At 34.0% G+C, this 20,534-nt stretch overlaps 5 protein-coding genes across 6 annotated transcripts; 3 read left to right on the top strand and 2 right to left on the bottom strand.

Annotated features, from left to right (window-relative positions):
* Window positions 1–970: 970 nt before the first annotated feature.
* On the bottom strand, window positions 971–2,510 carry LOC116347803. Its single transcript, XM_031778534.1, has 3 exons — window positions 2,089–2,510; window positions 1,691–1,930; window positions 971–1,570 (listed from the first exon to the last, which is right to left on the bottom strand). The coding sequence occupies exons 1-3, from the start codon at window positions 2,135–2,137 to the stop codon at window positions 1,419–1,421; spliced, it is 441 nt and encodes a 146-aa protein (XP_031634394.1). The 5' UTR covers window positions 2,138–2,510; the 3' UTR covers window positions 971–1,418.
* An 89-nt stretch (window positions 2,511–2,599) lies between these two features.
* On the bottom strand, window positions 2,600–4,158 carry LOC116347802 (ketohexokinase-like). Its single transcript, XM_031778533.1, has 4 exons — window positions 3,994–4,158; window positions 3,483–3,807; window positions 3,080–3,312; window positions 2,600–2,994 (listed from the first exon to the last, which is right to left on the bottom strand). The coding sequence occupies exons 1-4, from the start codon at window positions 4,089–4,091 to the stop codon at window positions 2,709–2,711; spliced, it is 942 nt and encodes a 313-aa protein (XP_031634393.1). The 5' UTR covers window positions 4,092–4,158; the 3' UTR covers window positions 2,600–2,708.
* Window positions 4,159–6,394: 2,236 nt separating this feature from the next.
* Window positions 6,395–8,721, top strand: LOC116347807 (toll-like receptor 3). 2 transcript variants are annotated; one of them, XM_031778538.1, is made up of 2 exons: window positions 6,395–6,521; window positions 7,298–8,721. In XM_031778538.1, exons 1-2 carry the CDS (start codon window positions 6,487–6,489, stop codon window positions 8,697–8,699), a joined length of 1,437 nt encoding a protein of 478 aa, XP_031634398.1. In that variant the 5' UTR covers window positions 6,395–6,486; the 3' UTR covers window positions 8,700–8,721. The 2 variants fall into 2 exon arrangements, with proteins under 2 accessions (XP_031634398.1, XP_031634399.1); XM_031778539.1 differs by having other exon boundaries at window positions 6,412–6,525.
* A 2,901-nt stretch (window positions 8,722–11,622) lies between these two features.
* Window positions 11,623–13,513, top strand: LOC116347808 (zinc finger protein OZF-like). Its single transcript, XM_031778541.1, has 2 exons — window positions 11,623–11,828; window positions 12,103–13,513. The coding sequence occupies exon 2, from the start codon at window positions 12,124–12,126 to the stop codon at window positions 13,333–13,335; it is 1,212 nt and encodes a 403-aa protein (XP_031634401.1). The 5' UTR covers window positions 11,623–11,828; window positions 12,103–12,123; the 3' UTR covers window positions 13,336–13,513.
* Window positions 13,514–14,267: 754 nt separating this feature from the next.
* LOC116347806 lies at window positions 14,268–20,528 on the top strand (the record flags this gene model as incomplete). The annotated part of the gene is made up of 3 exons (XM_031778537.1): window positions 14,268–14,332; window positions 15,169–16,865; window positions 18,447–20,528. Coding segments are annotated over exons 1-3 (3,844 nt in total), but the record flags the coding sequence as incomplete, so codon positions are not given.
* Between the last annotated feature and the right edge of the window lie 6 nt (window positions 20,529–20,534).

Raw genomic sequence — 20,534 nt, forward strand, 5'->3', positions numbered from 1 at the left:
GTGGACGGCACCAACGATGTTCCCAAACATATTTTGAAGGCCAATGAGGATTGGATCGATTTTTATTGATTAATCGTTTGACATAACAATTAGCATGACTAATTATTACCGACATTTTTCAAACACACTATTAACTTCAAAAACAACATAAACATAGATTTTAGTTCTTCGCACATAAATACATGGCCTGGAAATGCCTATGTAATTTACATATAAACGAGTGAGACTCAAAAATGTTCTTCTTTTTCCATCAAATATACCAGTGGCGCCACCAATTTTACATATAAGCGCATACAAAATTTTCAATATGGCTGCGCCCATGAGAGAGAAAATTTCGTCTCATTCATTTCCGCCCCATGCATAAATACATCATTTCATCGGCAATATCCAATTCACATCTATAAGCAGACATTTCAAATCATCTAATATACTAGTATAAAAACATGTCTCCGTTGCAGAGCTGTTATAGGCACCATGGAGGTGTGGGCCATTTTCTTAGAAAGTACTGCTTTATCTTGTATTCAGGCGTGGCCCTTGAAAAATTATATTATTATTAGTATACGGTGTATCAATCATTTTAGTCGTTTTTTTACATGTTTCTGTATGGAGGAGCTTCTTTTTGAAAAATTAACACCAAAATGTCAGAAACAGAAAAAATTGTGTGTGTACGAAAATGCGTGTTTTTAAAATTTGGCGTGTTCAAACAAATTTTACGGATGGCGGTTATTTCTAAAGAATTTAAATTTGAAGAAATGAAAAATGAAATAAAATATTTTTTAATCAACAATTTTGTAACTTTTATAACTGAAACAAATAAATAAATTGACCAATAATTAATTGCATTTTCTTATTTCATGTCGTAAAACTGATAAAATTTAACAACGAGAGATATTACTAAAGGACAATCTGGTTGCAAATCAAGAATTTATTCAAAAGTTTCCAATATGTAAAACAAATTGACTGACAAAATTGCGTATTGAAACAAACACACGGGAAAAAACAATTGAAAACAAGTAAAACTAAATATTCGGAAAAGGACGGAATTAGTTTTAGTAGCATTTGGACTGGTCTCATATAGTTGTGTTAAAAAAAACTCGACTTTGAAATGAACCGGCTAGAATATGCGTGACCTCAAGAAATTTGTCAAAATAAAACTGCAACGTGCCCATATATTTTCTTATATGAACAGATTGCTCTTTTACTTTAACAAATTTCTTGAGCTCACGAATATTCTAACTAATTCAAATGTGAGTCTACGAAAGTGAAATAATTCAGTACAAATTTGGAGACATCATGCACTGGCTTTTTCAACTTTTTAAGATGAGTTCAAGTCGAGTTTGTAATCTTTTCCAATCATATATCGAGCGTCAACTCTATTTTAGCCGTGTGTGTGTGTTTAAATTCTCTGAATCACAAATTTAAATATGGCGTATGTTCTTTGGATAATTCCTTCTCAGATGCATCCTGTCTTCTACACGAGGTTGTTCAAACTTGGGAACGACTACATAATTATAGCCAACATCATAATCCTTTGGAATGAGAATATTAATGTTGCACCAAATTTTATCACCTGGAATTTAAAAAAAAATATATCATCATTTATTTTTGGGTCTACGAGTAGTCATAACCGCGACGTTTGAATTTCCTCTTGAATTTTACAATGAATAAATATTCGACTAAGTATGTGTACCTTCTTTATACACCGGATTTCTCCCTTTTACTTTTTTAGCTGAACGAAAACCAAGTAAGACATCGCCGACTTGAACATCGTACTTATTCTCAAGTTGAACATAAATACTTTCCTCATCGCCATTTACTGATACGCGCTTGACTTTTACTTCAATCCATATGTTGGCTTGAAGGTTTTTAGCGGAGATCCGCGGGTCGGGATCGTATTCAAGAACATCGACAACATTGTTCCCTGCACCAGCTGAAATACATTTTTTTTTAAATTTTAATCAAGTGGTAAAAAGTTTTGACTCAAAACGAATCGAAAGTAAGTTTCACGCAGTGTGTATTTATTTGTAAGGTGTATAACTTTTCAGCACCAGTTTCTACAAATGAAGTTCACGATTACGTTAATCTTACCTATGGCCACGTAAAAACTTATTGCAAAAATGGTTGCAAGCAAATTCATTGTAGTCAAGGCGATCTATTCAAATTTCACGTTCTAAGTGTAAGTCAATCCAAATACGTCTTATATAGAGGAAAAATCGTTTCGTAAAATGCATGTTATTTATCATTGTCTCTACAAAAATGCTGGTTTGAAAATAATTTTTTCAAATATGTAACAAAAAAGTCAGTTGAATTTGATCCGCAATTGTCTATTGTTCCTGTTTTTTTTTACATTTTTGACAAATGTCAGAAATGCGTCAAATTTTATTCAAAGAGACGCGCAGAAAATAAACAAATAAATGCTACTTCAATTGAGACTGTAAACAAATTCCCCTCTTTTGAAAAAAAAATCCCAAATTCTCGAAAAGACGTGACTTTAACACATTATTCAACTTGAATTGCCGCCATTCAGGCGTTTATTCAAATGAACAGCTTTCAATTCAAATTACCCATATTGTGTTCAATTGAAGAAAACTTGTTTCAATTTAGTTGTAAAATTGCTTTTTAATTATTCAAAACAAACAAAATCTAAATATGTATCAAATCTAGCATTACCAGTATTTATAAAAAGTCCATTTTTCTTGCAAAATCAATCATTGATCTCGAATTTTAGTGAGTAAATCATCTGAAATTAAGGCAATATTATCATAGCCATAAAATCCAACCTTTTTCCCAGCAATCCGACATCCAAAATCGATGGAGTCTTGTAGTGGAATGCCATTACTTAATGCGTAAAGAGTTGATGCCACAAAAGTATCGCCGGCTCCAAGCGTATCAACCACTTTAGCAGGAGGTCGTGCCATTGCAGAAAAATGCGTATCACTTTCATTGTCAACGGCTATTGCACCTTCAATTCCCCATGGAACCACCAATTTAGCCCTTGAATTAAGAAAGTATCACTTGAAAAATTAACTGAACTGGAGATATCAGCTCTTCGATTCTTTTTGTCGAAAAATATACTTACTCTTTCTTAACATATTTCCTGAGATTGTGAATGGCCACTTCTTTGCTCATCCAACCCATTATTTCGGCGAAATCTTTACTGAGGTACACATAATCGGCGTCTGCTACTAGCGGTAAATTTTTTTCCGTTCGATTTTCTAATTCAACTGAGATGGTAATTCGTTGATCTGGGTGTTCAGCATTCCATTGCACTATCGAATCAATCATTCTTTTTGTTTCGTGTACATTTCGTGCCTGTAAGTCAATTTGTTGTTTCAATCATTTCGGCCTAATATTTCATTTTTAAAATAAACGATTCTCCAGTGTACATACTACATAGTTCAGTACTTCTTTCAATTTTTAATCAAAGTATTATTAAAGTGCAAGACCTCGTTTATATCTTACATAAGAAAACGTGGACTGACCTCAAAATGAATCCATTTGTAACGTTCGTATGGTATTTTAGAAAAATCGTCAGCGCTGAGTATCGGCATATTTGGATTCGAATGGATAATTGTACGACTTCCGTTAATTTCATTTAAAATGACCGATGAGAATGGTGCAATCGGTGTCGTATGATAAACACAATGATCGATCACGATGCCACGGTCACGACAATCTTCAATGAGAAACGAAAATGCCTTCGAATCACTGAGCGATCCAATGAATTCACATTCGGCACCAAATTGTCGCAATACGGTGCACATGTTCGATGCATTGCCTCCACGTTGCCAACGACCATTCAATGCCCTGAAAAAGAGACAATTACAAAACAAAACATAAAAAAAACATTGTTTACAAAGATTAAATTACTTGTTGCTTCAAATGTAATTTTCTTTTTGATTGCGTTTTGTCATCATTTTTTGCGTGAACAAAGTATATATGACCTTAGATCTTAGATAAAGATAGTATTGTTTTATGTAATAGAAAAATAACCTTCGATCAGAATCTTCTTCTGGATATTCTTGACAAACGTGAATTATATCTAAAACACAAATTCCAACGCACAAAATCAACTTATCATTTTGATTCATTTTTCACTTTGTGAGAAAAGACACACACAGCCGCTGTCACTAAGTTGCCGTCAAGCACTGTATGATGATCGGTGTTTACGTATGAACGGCTGTTATCAACTGTACATTTTGAAAGAGTGAAAGAGTCAACACTAGGTGACACAAGTGATTAAACAATCAGACACGTACAAAAAATAAACAGCACAATCCGATGCAAATCGTACACAAGTGTATGGGTGTGTCGTTGTCAACAACTTGTTGAAATAGTTGTTTAGTATAGTAAGATGTCGTGAGAGCCGGTATTGAGTGAATGGAATAGAGACGCAAAGAGAAAAACGAAAGTTGGAACCGAATGAAATACGAATATTTAACGTGTTTGTGAAAGATCGTCTATTTGACGGAAAAGCCACTTTTTCGGTTTTTTCGAAAGAAATTTGCAGAAAATCCAACAGAAGAACCATTCCGCTTGGGAAATTTTCCAATTTTAACAATTCTTGTTGATCTCGCTGTGAATTATTATCACATTGATAATAAGATTCGTGATTAGTACTGTCCCGTTGCGACATTCGCAATTGAATTCTCACCTTTAACATATACCGTGTGTAAGAAACGCAGAAAATGAAACGTGCCTAAAAGATGGCAAATGTAAACAACCGAAGCGAATAACAACAAAAAACAAGCGCAGAAAAAAAAACAGCTGATGAATTCATTCATTGAATGTGACACACTCATGCAATGAGTCGCTTGAACGGTCTCTGCTTTATCATTATTCTCTTGCTTGTCATTAAATTTAGCACGATTTGAGATTTTTAATCATACATACTGTTTTTGCAGTTTATTTTCAGTAGCAGTTCAAAGTCAATGCTTTATTCGATCGCCAAAATTTTAAGACTGATAATTAAAAGTTCTTGACAAGGGTTGACATGGCGGTAACTCGACATAGGGACTTGTTGACAATTCGTTTTTTCTTGAATTATTTTCGTTTTATCTTGAATTTCAACACACACTGAGAGTATAAAAGGCCAATGTAAACATATGAATTAAACATTGTTCTACCTGCACTGAAATGGTAACCAAGTATCAAGTGCTAAATTAAATATTTCAATGAATGCAGAGTGCATTGAATGTTAATGAGTTGTTGACTTAAAAAAAAATGACTTCAAATCGTTGCAAACGACATATGTAGATGAATATCAGAAATTATGTTACATGGAGATTATGTTTTGACACTCAAAAAAATACTTGTATTCAATTGAATCGCTAAATCGCTAAATAAATAAATAAAGAAAGAAAAACTGTTGAGAACAAATGCAGCGTTAATGAACACAGTTTTAATTACATTAATTAAGCAGTGTTGCAATTTAAAAGTCATGAGAATTAGCTGTAGAATAAAGAATCGCAACAAATTAAGCTTCTGTTTAATTTAATCAACACATTGAAATCTCGAAAACAATTTTGATTCATCGTAGAAGTGACATCAGAAGAGAAACGGGGGAAAAAAAAATGCAAGAAATCAAATTTTATTAATTGACAGTAGTAGCTGGTGCGGATATTACGCACCGATCTCAAATTTATTCGAAATCACCATACGGAACCACATTGAACTTGTACACTTAAAAAGACGATTATTATTTTGCACATTCATTTCATGCCCAAAAGGTGTTAAAAATCACCATATAATCGGAAGTTCTTTTTGTTTCTTCATGAATAAAAAGCAATTAAATTGATCTTACCGAATGAAACTTCAAGTCATTGACGCGCGCGCGAAGAGTTTTTTTTCGGCATAGTTTGATATGTTCTTGAACTCCGATCATTGTTTCCAAATTGATTTTTCAAATTGAAAACACCGAATTATTTCCCAGTTTAGTCCACGTCCAAACCATATGGTTGGCTCGATAAATTTGATTGTTCAACCAACACCAGTGCAATCTAAAGTGGTATTTCCAGTCTTTGATTGGCTACTTGTTGGGTAAACTTGAACTAGAATTTTATTTCAACAGAATTTTTACTGCACATAATGCTTGCTCAAAATTGCACTAAATTAAAGTTGAATAATAATAATTTTGCAAAATAAATGACTTACGTAGCACATTTGTCACACTACCATTCTGCCAATCGACTAACCATGGGAAATACCATACGGCAGCCTACGTTAATTCAACAGTTGTTACTATTATATGGCAATTGCAATGACTGAAAACGCGTTCTCCTTCTTTGAATCCCCACCGTGAGACGAACACGCAATAGCAATGAACAGAAAATTGCGTTTTGCAATCGCCACACACAATTTATCTCAGAGAGAATTTTTTAACCAGTTTATGTTCATATAGTCACGTTACCAGTTTGATTGTGTTCTTTCCAAAGTTAGTCTTATTTTCTGCGTAATTTTAGTTTATTTTCGGATTTTCAACACAATATGAACCTGCCGTTGAGTCGACACACGATCGTCATGTGAGTGAGTTCAGCTTTTATTACTGACAGATCTTTTTTTTGGACACAAATCTTGTTTGTGCACGGTGCTTTTGAATCTTGGGAATATTGTAAATGGTGCCAAGTGATTTGTTAATGGGAAATACATAGGTCCTCTTTTATATAAGTGGACATCGACTTTTTCTCCGGACAAAAATTTGATTCGAAACTGCGAAGAAAATAGTAGTTAAAAGTCGTGAAAAACTCTTAATAGTTAAAAGTCGCTACTCTATGCACAAAGATTACGAATGATACATTTGTTTATTGCACTAAATCGTGTGTATTCAAGCCTAAAATTCGTCGATTTGATTTATTGGAAATTTATCACTGTGAGAACGAATAAATCGCAGTTTGTTGAAAAAAATTCGAAAAAATGTCGACTTGAGAAGAAAATATAACGAAAATTAATTATTTTAAATTAAACAAAAACCTTCGAGGTTTTCATCCAAACGTGCGAAAAAAATTGAAAAAAAAAAAAAAAAATTACCCATTGAAAATTTTTGAATAAAAAATGGCAAAATCTGCACGATGTGACTCAACAGTGAAACATATGTGAATAAAAGTGTCGAATAATGCTCAAATTAGCGTGTTTTTGCACAAAATTCTCATTCTTTAAATTCCATTTTTTGTTTTCTTTCTTTCAAAAATTAGCATAAATTAGCGTAAAAATATCTTACTCTCTGTGGAATCACAACAAAAATCTACCGAAACTAAATATATCTCCTTTATTCTTTTGCATGTCTCTTCACCGTGCGCAGTTTCTTTTGGCTATGTATATCGAACATTTTGATAAATCTCATCCACCCGTACGAGATAAAATGCAGTCATGGTCATGACAATCAAAGTCTTACCTGTGTTTTCAACTACTTAGACGATAATAAGACGCTATTATCGGCTATGCCATCGGATTTTCGCCCTTATACAAAATACATCACTCAATTAACACTTGGAATTGCCAATTTAACGACGCTACCGAGCGACACATTCAATTTGTTGCCAAATTTGCGATCGTTGTCAGTGCGTTCTGATGTGCAAACGCTGACCCGTCGCCAATTAAGAAATGCAACAAAATTGACGTACCTAAATCTCGGCTACAATAATCGAATCGCCAAATTGGAGCGACGTCTCTTCAAATATGCTCCATTATTGGAATACATTGAATTGGGTTTCAATCTAATCACAGAAATCGAAGACAAGGCCTTCGGTGGTTTGACGAATTTAAAAATCTTAAATCTACAGGCAAATTCAATACCGCAAATTCGCAATAAAACGTTAAAAGGCACGAAAAATCTGCTGAAATTGGACTTATCTCGAAATGGCATCGGTGCAATTGAAGTCGGTGCATTAGTTCATATGTCCAAATTGCAAATGCTGCAATTGAATCAAAATCAAATTGCACGTTTGCAAACGGGTATTTTCAGTGGATTTCGAGCGATCGAACGCATTGATTTGTCGGTGAATATAATAAGCGTGATCGACGATGGAGTTTTTAATAAATTAACAACGCTAAAAACTTTGGAACTTGGATTCAATCAATTGGTAACGTTGCCCAACGGGGTTTTCGATGGCCTTCGAAATTTGAAGTCATTGTTTTTGGCTCGAAATCAAATTCAAGAACTTCCACTTGATTTGGGTAATTTAACAAAATTAACCGATCTGGATGCGTCGTATAATCCAATCGGACAAATTAATCCGGATGTTTTTAGCGAATTGACCAATTTGGAAAGCCTTGAAATTCGCGGCTGTGGCCTATCTGAATTGGATCCAAATACATTTATCAATCAAAAAATGCTACTATCACTTGATCTCTCTGAAAATAATTTGACCACCATCGATTGGAATACATTCGAACCGTTGGAACAATTGAAATTCTTGAAACTCGAAGCGAATCACATTGCTGAAATGGAAAATTACACTGATTTCAAATCATTTTTACCGAATTTAGAGTTTATCAATTTGTCACGAAATGAAATTGACTGTGATACGGTCATGGAAATTATGGATTATTTGAGAAATAATACCGTTGAATTTGATTTTGGCGAAGAGGTCGATGTTGGTTGCCGATTGTTGCCGGTGAGGAGCCGGAATATTCAAGCATTCAAATTGTCCAATGCTCAATTTAACGACGAAAGTCTACGATTGATCAACTTTTCTCAATAATAAAGTTTTAGTTTAAGATTAAAAATTTGCATTTTTCATTTTGAATTGACTTGCAGCCGCTTGCTTTTGTTTTTGTGAAACAAACTTGAAAGGTAATATAATGAGTGTGCAAAAATGGAATTAATGTAGACGTGAAACCTAGGGGCTTTTATCTTCAAATGTATACGATTTAAACTCTAAATAGTGAACTATATTGCAAAATCATCTGTAATACGCGCAAATAAATGTGCATAACTGCATATATTTGGTGTATATTTCGTGTATATTTCGTATATATTTCGTCTATGGCATGTTTTTTTGTTCTCTTTTGTGCGGATCTTCTTCGATTCTGTGTAGCAATACTGTGTGTGTGTGTACACTGCAGTTTAAAATACACCTTATTCACTGGTATAGGCGAGAAATTTTAATCGTATATATGATGAATAGGACGTGAATATTGTGTATAAATTTGTATGAACGAATGATGAAAGCCCCTAGCGTGAAACCTATCCGTTTTTGGTTGGTATTTGATCTTACTTTTGGCAGTATCATCGGGTCTTTGTTACTTTGAGTGTTTTTGGCTCTTTGAGCAGTCGGTCCAGATTCAAAAGTTCAAAGGTAAGTAAACTCCTTCGATCGAGTGGTTTATTGTGACAAGGTTGATGTGTTGGAATGTTCATTGTTTTCAAGCGAACAATTCGTACGAGATTGTGTGAATTGGATTAGCGCCGATTGCATTGCCATTTTTGGGTATGAAACGTGCAGCAAAAGACACTGAACCATAAGGAGGCTACATTGCAGAAACACTGAAGCCGGTTCTTTATTCTAATATAATCATAATTGTCTGACTTTTAAACTGGTTTTGCATTTCATTCATACTCAGTCATAGAATTCATCGCAAAAAAGGAACACGATAAATTGTTCACCGCTTAAATGCCATCGAAAGTTTTTTCAACTCATAAAATCGCATGCAAATGGGTTTTTTCTGATGGTAGTCGCAACAAGCATACAATAAATCAAAAGACTTTATTCGTCATGAGTTGTTGAAGCGACAGAGCCGCATTTGAATCCAATTTAATTTTATGCATGCTTCTGTATGAATTCAAAATGAAAAGTGCTTTTTGAGAGAATGCAATGATTCTTCAATGGTAAAACACAGAATGTGGTTTGGTAATATAATAATAAATTAAGAAAAAGAATTTATAGCACAGACTTCAGTGATCTGAAGGTGATTGAAGCTTTTATTGAAAATCTACTTCAAATATTCGAAAATTTCATGAAGTTCTCTGCAGCAAACAAGTTATTTTACCTGTTTATTAGCATTTGGAATCGTGTCAAGGTCAATGTACCGGACAAAGAGGACTAGAAATAACTTTCCCACACTGGGGGTGCAGAAAAGTAAAACAAGAACGTATTTTTCGTGAGAATTTAACACAAAATATCGGGTCTTCTGATCAAAAAACCCTCAAATAATGAAAAAAAAGATCTCCTCGTCAAACTTTTCGATATAAATGTCTCTTTTTCAGTTCCGAAATCGGTTCAATTATCAATGAATTTCTTTTCAAACGTCTCCTGGTGTTATTGCAAGAAGAAGATTGAATAGAGTAGCTCAATTGGAGCCTGTAGAACTTGAACCGCTTTCAGTTGAAAATAGACCACAATTTAACACTCAACACTTGAATTAAGTATTATACTGTTCAAATGAAGACAGGCTTGACATGATTTAATTTATAAAATAATTGAATCGTCACCAAAGATCGATGCTTGTTTCCTCAGCAGAGTTCTTTCTGTTTCCAAACATCTTTTTTCACAGCGTTTCCAAAAGACCGACTAAATAAATTTGAAAAAAAAACGACTTGTCGGCATTTTAATTGAATCGATTTGAACAGAAACAAGTTTATTTCAATGCAATTTACCGCTAAATTAATAAGTTTTTTTTGTGACTAAAATTGACCTCTTTGTTTTTCTTTACAAATTGGAATGAAATGTGTGAGAAAAATAAAGTGTCTTTTTGTCGCAATCAAACCGAAATAAATGCATGAAATTCTCTCAAATTATTTCGATAAGCAATGTGTGAAAAGGAACCAGTGTGTGCATATACAAAAAAAAACGTGTGCTGATACCATGTGTGGCAAGTTTCCTTGGAACACATTTCATTAAAATCGTGCAAATTATGAATTGTTTCTTTTGCTCTAGTTTTGCATCAATGCAAATACATCTTACAACCTTTTTATATATATATAACACTATGTTATATGTTGTCTTTGTGTTTCTTGTGAATTGACTTTTTTCCGAATCTCCTTGAACGAGAAATAAAAAGACATTTAAGGCTGCATACATACACACACACATACAAAATATGAAATAAGTAAATTTGCTTGTGCAGTCAATACATTTACCATCAGCGTGCAGCGTGCTTTTGATCGCATTCGAGTAGTTGGTCGACTTTAGTTCATAAAATAGTTTAAGTTATTTTGCTGTCAAGATTTATGAGTGAGAAAAACTGAACGTTAGATTCAAATTTCGATGTAAAAATACCAGTTCCACCAATCATGTAATCAAGTTTACTCACTTCATATTCAGTGTGTAGCGCACGACAAGAAGATATTTTAAAAATGAAAAACGAGTTTTTTTTTTCATATGAGCCCAACGCTGTTTTTGTTTGGTTCAGAAATGCACTATATTATTGCGTCATTTCACGGTGCATTTTGTTAATTGGTTGCACGTGCAGAATGCATTTTTCTTACATAATGAATACTTCACACTATTGGTGTGTGAGGTGAAAAAAACAGTGCACATATTACTGACGTAATGAATGCTGAATTGTCCAAGCTCGATATACTTACTTGAAATCTACAGTGAACGGATAAAAGAATTTGAAAGCATACAACTATCGCGTGGTATATATTTTTCTTCATTGACTTGATTTGTTGACTAGAATTGCATGATTTGCATGGCGGAATTAAATATGGACAACTTCATATCAATTGATTGCATCTTCAAGACAATCAATATAATATGCGCCAATAGTGACAGTGACAGAACGACTATTCATTGTGCACTGTCGAAGGGAACGAGGTACACGTATACGGGCACATTTCATACAAACTGAATTTCCAAACGATTTCTATAAATAAATAAGACTTAAAGGTGTGTTTTGTGAATATTTTCATTTTGAACACATCAAATTTTATTATTTACACTAAAATTTATCGACTGAATTGAGTTTAAAATAAAATAGTGGATAAAAAATATAATAAGATTTCATAACCTCACATTTATAGTGAGAAAATATTGTTGTTTTTTGGCTTCGCGTCACGTTCACGATAGATTTTGTGTGTTTTTTCAGCAAAATAATTAGTATCAATTAGTGTTCCGCTTTGCCGGTGTATTCAAAAATCTCAATCCAATTCTTGTTTTTCAGGATCTGACAGCAAAAGTCAGCATGAATCCTTATTCAGTCAATGGTGCTTTGAATCGAGAGAAGAAGCAGAAGTGCAAAGACTGTAAGCACAAGCAAACTGTAGTCGTAGTAAAGCGAGAGGTCAAGGAGGAGCCAAAAGATGGCGTGGAAATGATTCAATATTCGTCACCGCCGTCACCAGTCGCACCATCGATTGTCAATATCAAATCAGAAAGTGAGAGTGACGATGAACTCGTTGATGTGAAAAAGGAGATCAAATGTGAAGGTGAATGTTGGAAGAAAGATTACGACATCGCAAAGAAAGGTGGGGAGGAGGATGAAAATGAAAGCGGCGGTCAAATTGGTGAAAATCAAAACGCTCTAAGGAAAAACTCAAACATCAATCGCAAACGATGTATGCGTGAAAAGAAGAAGGCACGAAAAGGCAGATCTTCGAAACAATCAGCAGCAAAGGGACCGAAGAAACACAAATGTCATTTGTGCAATTATGCTTCATCTAACAAACCAAATGTTACAAGACATATTCGGACGCACACTGGCAAGACGCCCTTTGAATGTGAAATATGCGCCAAAACTTTTTCAGACAAAAGCAATTTGAATAGACACCAGAAAATCCATGGTGGCATTAAGCCATTCGCATGTCATGTTTGTTCCAGCGCATTTGTAACCAAACAGAATCTAAACAAGCATTTTCGGACTCATGTCAAACAACTGTCGTTTGCCTGCCTGAAATGTGGTCATCGATTCGCTCAAGAAAATGAAAAACAATTGCATGAGGATCGATGCAAATGCCGACGATTCCAATGCTATCTCTGTCCACATCAATGTTTTTGCAAAACCAATTTGAAGCACCATATGCAAGCAAAACACTTGGGCGAAAAACCATTCCAATGTGGTGTTTGTGAAAAGGAATTTTCTCAGAAGAGCAATCTTAAGAAACATTTGGCTACACATGCCAAACAACTTTCGTTTCGTTGTGCCAAATGTTATCGACCGTTTGCACAAGAAGACGACAAGAAAGCACACGAAAAACGCTGCAATCGTCGCCTGCATCAGTGCTACTTGTGTAAAGTTTCAATGGTTCAGTCACATCAATTAAAGCTGCACATGAGAAACCATCATACGGGTGACAAGCCATTTCCGTGCAAACTATGTGACACACGATTTGCAATGCAAGGTGGTGCTAAACACCACATGAAAACCGTTCATCGTCAGATGGAATATAGTAACTGAATATTCTCATCTGAAAACTTTCAAATCACAATATATTGATCATAACTCTTTTGGCATCTTTTCTTCTTCTCCATAACATTGAAATCACAGAATAACGAGCAGTTTAATTCATGTACTATTGCTTCAATTACAAAATAACAATACAAATAGAAATAGAGATAAATCAGAACTCCAAAAACCGCACAAAACATAAAATAAGAGTATTGAAATGAACATTTTATTTGTTACCTTTTCAATTTTGTAAATGAATTTGAATTGATGAATCTAGTCTACAGATGTTATCATTTAATTTTATTTTAAAAGAAATATTCCATTTGCAGAATATCCAGCTTCATCAAGAAGTTACTTAAAGCGTTAATAACAGTTTTCATCAGAATCTGATGCCATGAGATTAAAAACAGCCTTTCCTTCGAATTTGAAATGATTTTATTGATTCGATATTTAGAATTTATATAAACGTCGCCATGATTTTGCTTCCGAGCTTCAGTTGACTGAAATATATTTGTTTGGGTTTTCAAGAACACTATAAGTATGAACATCATACTATGAAGTATCGAAAAATTGCTTTGTTGTGAATATAGTAATTTGTGCAAACGATAATAATTGTTATGAATACAAATGTTATCCAGCATTATGACATTTTGAAATCTTTGCTCTTAACTATAACAAAAGCGAACCTTTAAAGGCCATCTAAGACTGGACTGAACAAATCATCCAAGTATTGATCAACGTCTGAGAATTGATCCACGTTTGATGGTACACGAACGCGGCGCACGTGACTTGCAAGCGATGGAGCTTCACTTGTGTCTGCAAAACAAAAGAGTATGTTATTAGAGAAAACCGCCAAATATCGGACTTTGATCCATCTTCAACTTACCCGACATGGCCGATTATTCGGTCGCATAATCGGTTCGTTCCATATACTTATTGGAATGTCCGGCCGATCGTCTGCCTGCATTCTTCAATTTATCGCAACTAGTCGATATGATGTCGATTGGTACGTTGATGTTCATTGTTCATTCTGCGTCACATTTTTGTATTGAAATTGTTTAATTTTCAAATTAGCAAACACAACATTCTCTACCGAAATAACTTGATTTAATTGTGATACAGCATTGTTTTGACGTTTGAAATGTCAGAATGTATTGGCAACAGTTTTTTCATTAGCAATCGGTAGTGGACAAATACAAAGCACATTTTCGAGATCAATCTAATCAAATCAATGTAATCAAATCTAATTAATTCCGATTGAAATATCATTCTCAATTAAAAATAGAATGTCTTACATCCGTAAGATGAACTTTTCCGCACTTTGATCCACAACATGCATTTATTACGTATCTTTTACCGTAAATATGAATTCATGAGAAAACTGAATCTGATATCTGTTTTGCGATAAAAATAATTTTTGATATACTTTTCAATGCTTGTATGAAATCGTAATCATGTGAAAATTTGCAGAGGTCATTTATTTCACAAAAAGTTAACATTCTGAAAATTTGAAGAAATTTCAATGCATATTAAGGGTACTTCCCATACAAAATTTCGTTTTTGAGCAAAAAAACCAATGTTTGGGAGGTAATGTCTCATCCGAAATATACGGCGATCGCTTTATGCCTAGCAAATGTCATACACAACGTACACATGAAACGTCATTGCACTGCTGTTAGAATTTACACAAGTGTGTATTACTGCGGATTAATATGGATTACTACTCACAACATAGAATTACTTTAAACAAAAATTATTATGCTAGTACTGCTCTGCCCCTAGGCTCAGAACGGGAGATTGTACGAGTTCCAAATTATATCAAATCATTTTTGAAACGTTCAGCAATTTGCACACCTTTGATTTGTCATTTTTTGGCGTTGAGCGGCTTTCGGACGTTGTACTGAAATTGAATCACTTGAAAATACTGAATGCATCGCACAACCAATTAATCAAAGTCAAAGCAGCGAACTTCATGCACATGAGAGAGATCGCTTACATCGATTTGGCATGCAATAAAATATACAGCGTGGAATATGGAACCTTTTCGACACTTCGTAAATTGAAGACATTGGATTTGAGCCACAATTTCATTGAAACAATTGAAAATGGTATGTTTCGGAGTAATAGCAAATTGAGTGTCGTGAATTTGGAGAATAACCCATTTAAACGGGTCGATGTCAATGTTTTTATGCTTTTGAAGAGATCGACAGTGGTGAATGTTTTGTGGAATAATGTGGTCGAAATCAAGACAAGTTCTTTGAAGAAGTCGATGCGAATTGAATTGAACGGATCCAACGAAATTATATTTCGATTGGCAAGTGGTGGTTCCACGTTAAGATGTCCGAAAGATGTGTTTAAACGCTTGACTTACTTGAATATCTCCGGCAATCAGTTGGAAAACACAAGAAATGTCATTGAATTATTGAGTTCTGTCATTGAAACTTTGGATTTGTCCGGAAATATTTTGGAAAAATTCGACTGGGAACTCATTAAACGGTTTGACAGTTTGGAAAATTTGAATTTGAGCCACATGAACTTGGCACATATTGACATTGGTGACACGCTTCAACATTTGAAGAAACTAAAGATTCTTGATTTGTCCCACAATCGATTGCAGAGTTTCAACTTTGAGCCAGTGGTCTTCAATGAGTTACGTACACTCAAGGTAGAAGACAATCAATTAAACGTCCTTGAAGGGGTCACTCAATGGAATTTTCCGAAATTGACGACTGACTCAAATTACATGCGAATATTTTATGGATTTCATGGGAAAGTGCCACTTTCAAAGTGGCTAAGTTTACAGTTGACTGATGATTCATCAAAACAACGCAACGGAATTAATTGTAATAAACAGGCGAATGAGGAGAAAAATACCAAAAATGTTAATAATGTCAAAGAAAGTGAAGAAGAAACAACTGATAGAGCAAAACAAACTTATCAAACGGAGATAATCGATCCAAACTCCGAAATTGATTCAATGGCTGCAACCGAAGTGTATGAAATAGAGAACGGAGTAACGATAAAAATTGGAGGCAAAACAGAAACCATTGAATTGAATGCAGAAGAAACGACGCAAATAATGGAAACCACAACTGATATCGACATCACTTCGAACGACAAGAACGCAGAGAGTTTTACTTTGGAAATCCAAAGTGCATCCGCTTTCACTGAAATCACAACAACAAAGGCCGATAAAAACACACCAAAAACGGATGCGACACTGGGCATAGGCGGGGAACCGACAATAAATATATTGATCATAAATGAGATACATCGTATCGATATCAGTAGACTAACGCCGACCTCGGCATCGAGGTATTTACATAAAGTGCCCAAGTCACGAGTACTAAAGTATTTTCTGGCAATATTCTTGGTGATAAGCATCGTATATGTGATGGTGAAACTGAAATGGATTCGACGATTCAAAAGAAACTTGAAAAGTCAATCGAGAAACAATCACATTCCGTATCAATTGGATCAGTTGGGAAATAGCTCAAACACAGTTGAATTAATTGATCATTTAGATTTTAGACAGTTTAGTAGAAATGCTCAAAGCACTTGAGAAGACGTTTCAGATTTAAGATTGTAAAATAAAGTTTAAGAAATGGAAAATATAAGATATTTCTTGATGTATATCAAGCTTTAAAATCGTTTCGTTTTTTTGGATGTTTATGACATAATTATAACTCAAGCAATGTTGTAGCTATCAACATAAAACCCATCTCAGGAAGTTTTTTGCTTGATTGAACTTGAAAACAGGATCAAAAGGTATTGGAGAAGCGTATATAGAGAAATTTGCCAGTTGGTAACATGTTATTTTCTAAAATAAGTTTGTCCGACAAACGGATTCGTTCATTATTCATTGTTCGTTTGGCGTTTATGCCACGTATCTATTTTTTTTTGTATGAAATAATCTTTGGATGAAGAAATGTAAATGAGAGCATATTTTTATTCGTTTGTTCGATTGAAGCTGAAGAGATTAATCAGCAGTAGATTATGGGATGAAGAAAAAGCACACTCTCTTTTATGTCTCACTCGTAGAAATATGGTTTAGGAGATTACATTGTTGTATGCAATTCGATAAATGGCACAATCAACTTCCTGAGCTTACAGGAGCACATGAACTTTGATATTTTGGATTAAGCTCTTATCTTTTACTCTTTGGAATTGAGTTTTAATGAAGCTAAGAAATTTATAGCGAAACATTGATAAGTATTATAGCTGTTGTGGCTATGGGAGAAGTATTGTGGCGTTGAAAGTTTTTTTTATTTACACAAATTGGTTGTGTAAAAGCAATTGTAGATTACTCAAGGAAACGAAGTTTAGAACAGGAAATTGCAACATTGTAAATCTTATTTATATTTAGTAATTGAGTGCAAACGTGTGCCTGGCACATTTGATAAATGTATTTTCTTTGTTGAATGCCTGCCGGATATATGCAGTTTTGGATCACAGCTCAGTGATCAGTTCAGTGAGTTCTGTTAAACAGCTTACACAGTTATAAGATACTTTAAGAAAATCAAGTAAAATGATGGAAAAAATGATTTGTGTTTTGTTATTATTATTATTGAGCTTGAATTTTCTTATGATTACAGCAGAAATCACAAGCTGTATTAACTCATATTATAATGGATATTCATATTATTTTGTGGAATTGCATTGCAACGTAAAAAATATTGATGACAATGTTGATGAATATCTTGTTGAAAATGTCGATTGTGCTAATTATCATAACCGTTACTCACGTTCGTGTGAATGTTATAGATATATTTTTGATAATGGATACAATTCCCATGTAAGGATATTGAAACCTTGTTCAGGAAGTCGGTTGGATGAAATAATTCCCGCCAAATTCTATAATGTGAAAATATACAATATTTCACAAAAAGAAATTGAAATTTTAACTTCAGATGACTTGAAATTTTCATCATTACATACTTTGTATGCATCACACAATAAATTGACCAACATTTCGGGATCTATTTTTGCTCTCGCCCCAAACTTGATGAATATTGATTTCTCTGGCAACAACATCACTAAACTTTGTCAAAATGACTTCAAAGGAGCATCAAAACTCTCAATAATTAACTTCTCGCATAACAACATATCCATGATTGAAGAGCAATTATTTGATAGTAATCCTGAATTAACCACAATTGATGTCTCCTACAACAACATCAACGAACTACGTCAAAATGTCTTTAAAGAAGCGACATTATTGGATACTGTGAATTTGTCGCACAACAAGATATCCACAATTAAGGATGGATTGTTTATTAATACACCGAATATTAATAAAATTGACATGTCATACAATAAAATCGATGCATTGCACAAATATTACTTCAAAGGACTATCAAAACTGCGGCAAATCAACTTATCGCACAACAATATATCCATGCTGGAGAAGGAATTATTTGATATTGCTCCTGAATTAATCACAATTGATATCTCCAACAACAACATCAACGAACTACTTCAAAATGTCTTTAAAGGAGCAACACAATTGACGATTTTAAACTTATCATATAATAAAATATCCAGTGTGGAGAAGGAAACATTTTGGGAACTAAATGAATTAATCACTTTGGATATGAGAAATAATTTTATTGAAACTATCAGTAGATATACGTTTCGATCCAATCAGAAACTGCAAACATTACACCTGGATAATAATCCAATCAAACGATTCAGTTACAACGTAATAGGTGATTATACAACAGTATATCTTTTATGGGAAAAAGTCGAAGAATTCGACATAAGTGGCATGACACAAAGTGATCCAATTGAAGTTAAAATAGAGAACGATTACATAGTTTTTAGCCGCAATTATAATTATAACACCATGGAATTCACAGGAAATGCCGAAAATATAACTTACTTCAACGTTTCAAACAATAAAATACGAAACATGGGAAGAGAATTTTCAAAACTGAGTGCCAAATTGGAGACGTTGGATGCTTCATTAAATTTTTTTCCTGAATTAAACGCTGATATATTTCGCAAAGTTATCAAACTAAAACATCTTTACTTAAGTCAAGCATCGATTTTAAATGTGAATGCAAACACATTTTCCAAACTTGGTGAACTAATCACATTGGATTTGAGCTTCAACTTGATTACAACATTGAATGAAGACTTGTTTGAAAATAACAAAAAATTGAAAAGTTTGTATTTGGAGAATAATCCACTGAGGCGCGTCGATTGCAATATTTTCATACCAATAATGAACAAAGCTGTAGTAAATTTTACTTGGGCTAATGTCACTGAGTTCAGTACAAGTTGCTTCAAAAATTCAGTCGAATTTGATTTGGATCAAAGAGACGAACTAATTGTTCGTATGCCACAAAAGAGCTTCGAATTTCCTATAGGCAAGGAAAAGTTCCAAAAGCTTACTTTCTTGAATATTTCTGAAAATCAATTGAAAAACGCTCCAAAAATCATCGATTTTGTGGGAGCATCAATCAAAACACTCGATCTCTCATCAAATTTCATTGGACCAATTATAGCCGAGACATTCGAAAGATTCGAAAATTTGGTGTATCTCAATTTAAGCCACACAAATTTATCGAATTTCGATTTCAGCACTTTCTATCATCAAATGAATTTGGAAGTTCTCGATTTGTCCTTTAATCGTCTGCAGAAAGTCAATTTCACTTTATTGTACAGAAACTTCTTAAGTTTAGAAACACTTCGTTTGGAAGGAAATGAATTGACTGAGATAAATAGTGTGAATCGAGCGATTTTCCCGAAGCTATCTGCTTTGGGCATTTCAAAAAATTATTTCTCTTGTGATTATTTGGCAACGTTTCTACCACCATGGCACGATAAAGTAAAATTAATCATTTATCCAACGAACAAAACAAATATCGAAAAAGTCGATTGTCATCACGGACAGAAATCAAATACCAATATTGAAGTTACAACAATGTCAACAACAAGCAAAAGGCTAACGTCTACAATGCCTGGAGTTATAACTGAAAAATCAAATTTAACAACAATCGATTTAAACGAAGAGTCAACAGAAATGGAAAATAGATCGATTATACGTGTTGATTGCGATGTCTTTTCGTCGAAGAACAAATCGGAAACAGGGCAAGTTTTCTGCGACCATATCGAAGAAATTGACACGAGTTGCATGGGAAGTGCATTACAAATCAACGTGAACAGCGATGATGAAATAGTCATTCCATTATCGCAAAGTAATT

This window comes from Contarinia nasturtii, unplaced genomic scaffold, assembly GCF_009176525.2.
Source record: "Contarinia nasturtii isolate CC-2019 unplaced genomic scaffold, AAFC_CNas_1.1 Cnas_scaffold_2110, whole genome shotgun sequence".
Taxonomy (NCBI): domain Eukaryota; kingdom Metazoa; phylum Arthropoda; class Insecta; order Diptera; family Cecidomyiidae; genus Contarinia; species Contarinia nasturtii.

What these genes read in the sequence shown, in the direction of transcription:
- LOC116347803 (XM_031778534.1), bottom strand. Translation starts at nt 2,137, where the DNA reads ATGAATTTGCTTGCAACCATTTTTGCAATAAGTTTTTACGTGGCCATA. An exon ending in AAGTTTTTACGTGGCCATAG is followed by an intron (nt 1,931 to 2,088) that starts GTAAGATTAACG and finishes AATGTATTTCAG; the next exon opens with CTGGTGCAGGGAACAATGTT. An exon ending in AAATCCGGTGTATAAAGAAG is followed by an intron (nt 1,571 to 1,690) that starts GTACACATACTT and finishes TTTAAATTCCAG; the next exon opens with GTGATAAAATTTGGTGCAAC.
- LOC116347802 (XM_031778533.1), bottom strand. Translation starts at nt 4,091, where the DNA reads ATGAATCAAAATGATAAGTTGATTTTGTGCGTTGGAATTTGTGTTTTA. An exon ending in ACAAATGGATTCATTTTGAG is followed by an intron (nt 3,313 to 3,482) that starts GTCAGTCCACGT and finishes ATTGACTTACAG; the next exon opens with GCACGAAATGTACACGAAAC. An exon ending in AGGAAATATGTTAAGAAAGA is followed by an intron (nt 2,995 to 3,079) that starts GTAAGTATATTT and finishes TCTTAATTCAAG; the next exon opens with GGCTAAATTGGTGGTTCCAT.
- LOC116347807 (XM_031778538.1), top strand. Translation starts at nt 6,487, where the DNA reads ATGAACCTGCCGTTGAGTCGACACACGATCGTCAT. An exon ending in AGTCGACACACGATCGTCAT is followed by an intron (nt 6,522 to 7,297) that starts GTGAGTGAGTTC and finishes CACCGTGCGCAG; the next exon opens with TTTCTTTTGGCTATGTATAT.
- LOC116347808 (XM_031778541.1), top strand. Translation starts at nt 12,124, where the DNA reads ATGAATCCTTATTCAGTCAATGGTGCTTTGAATCGAGAGAAGAAGCAG.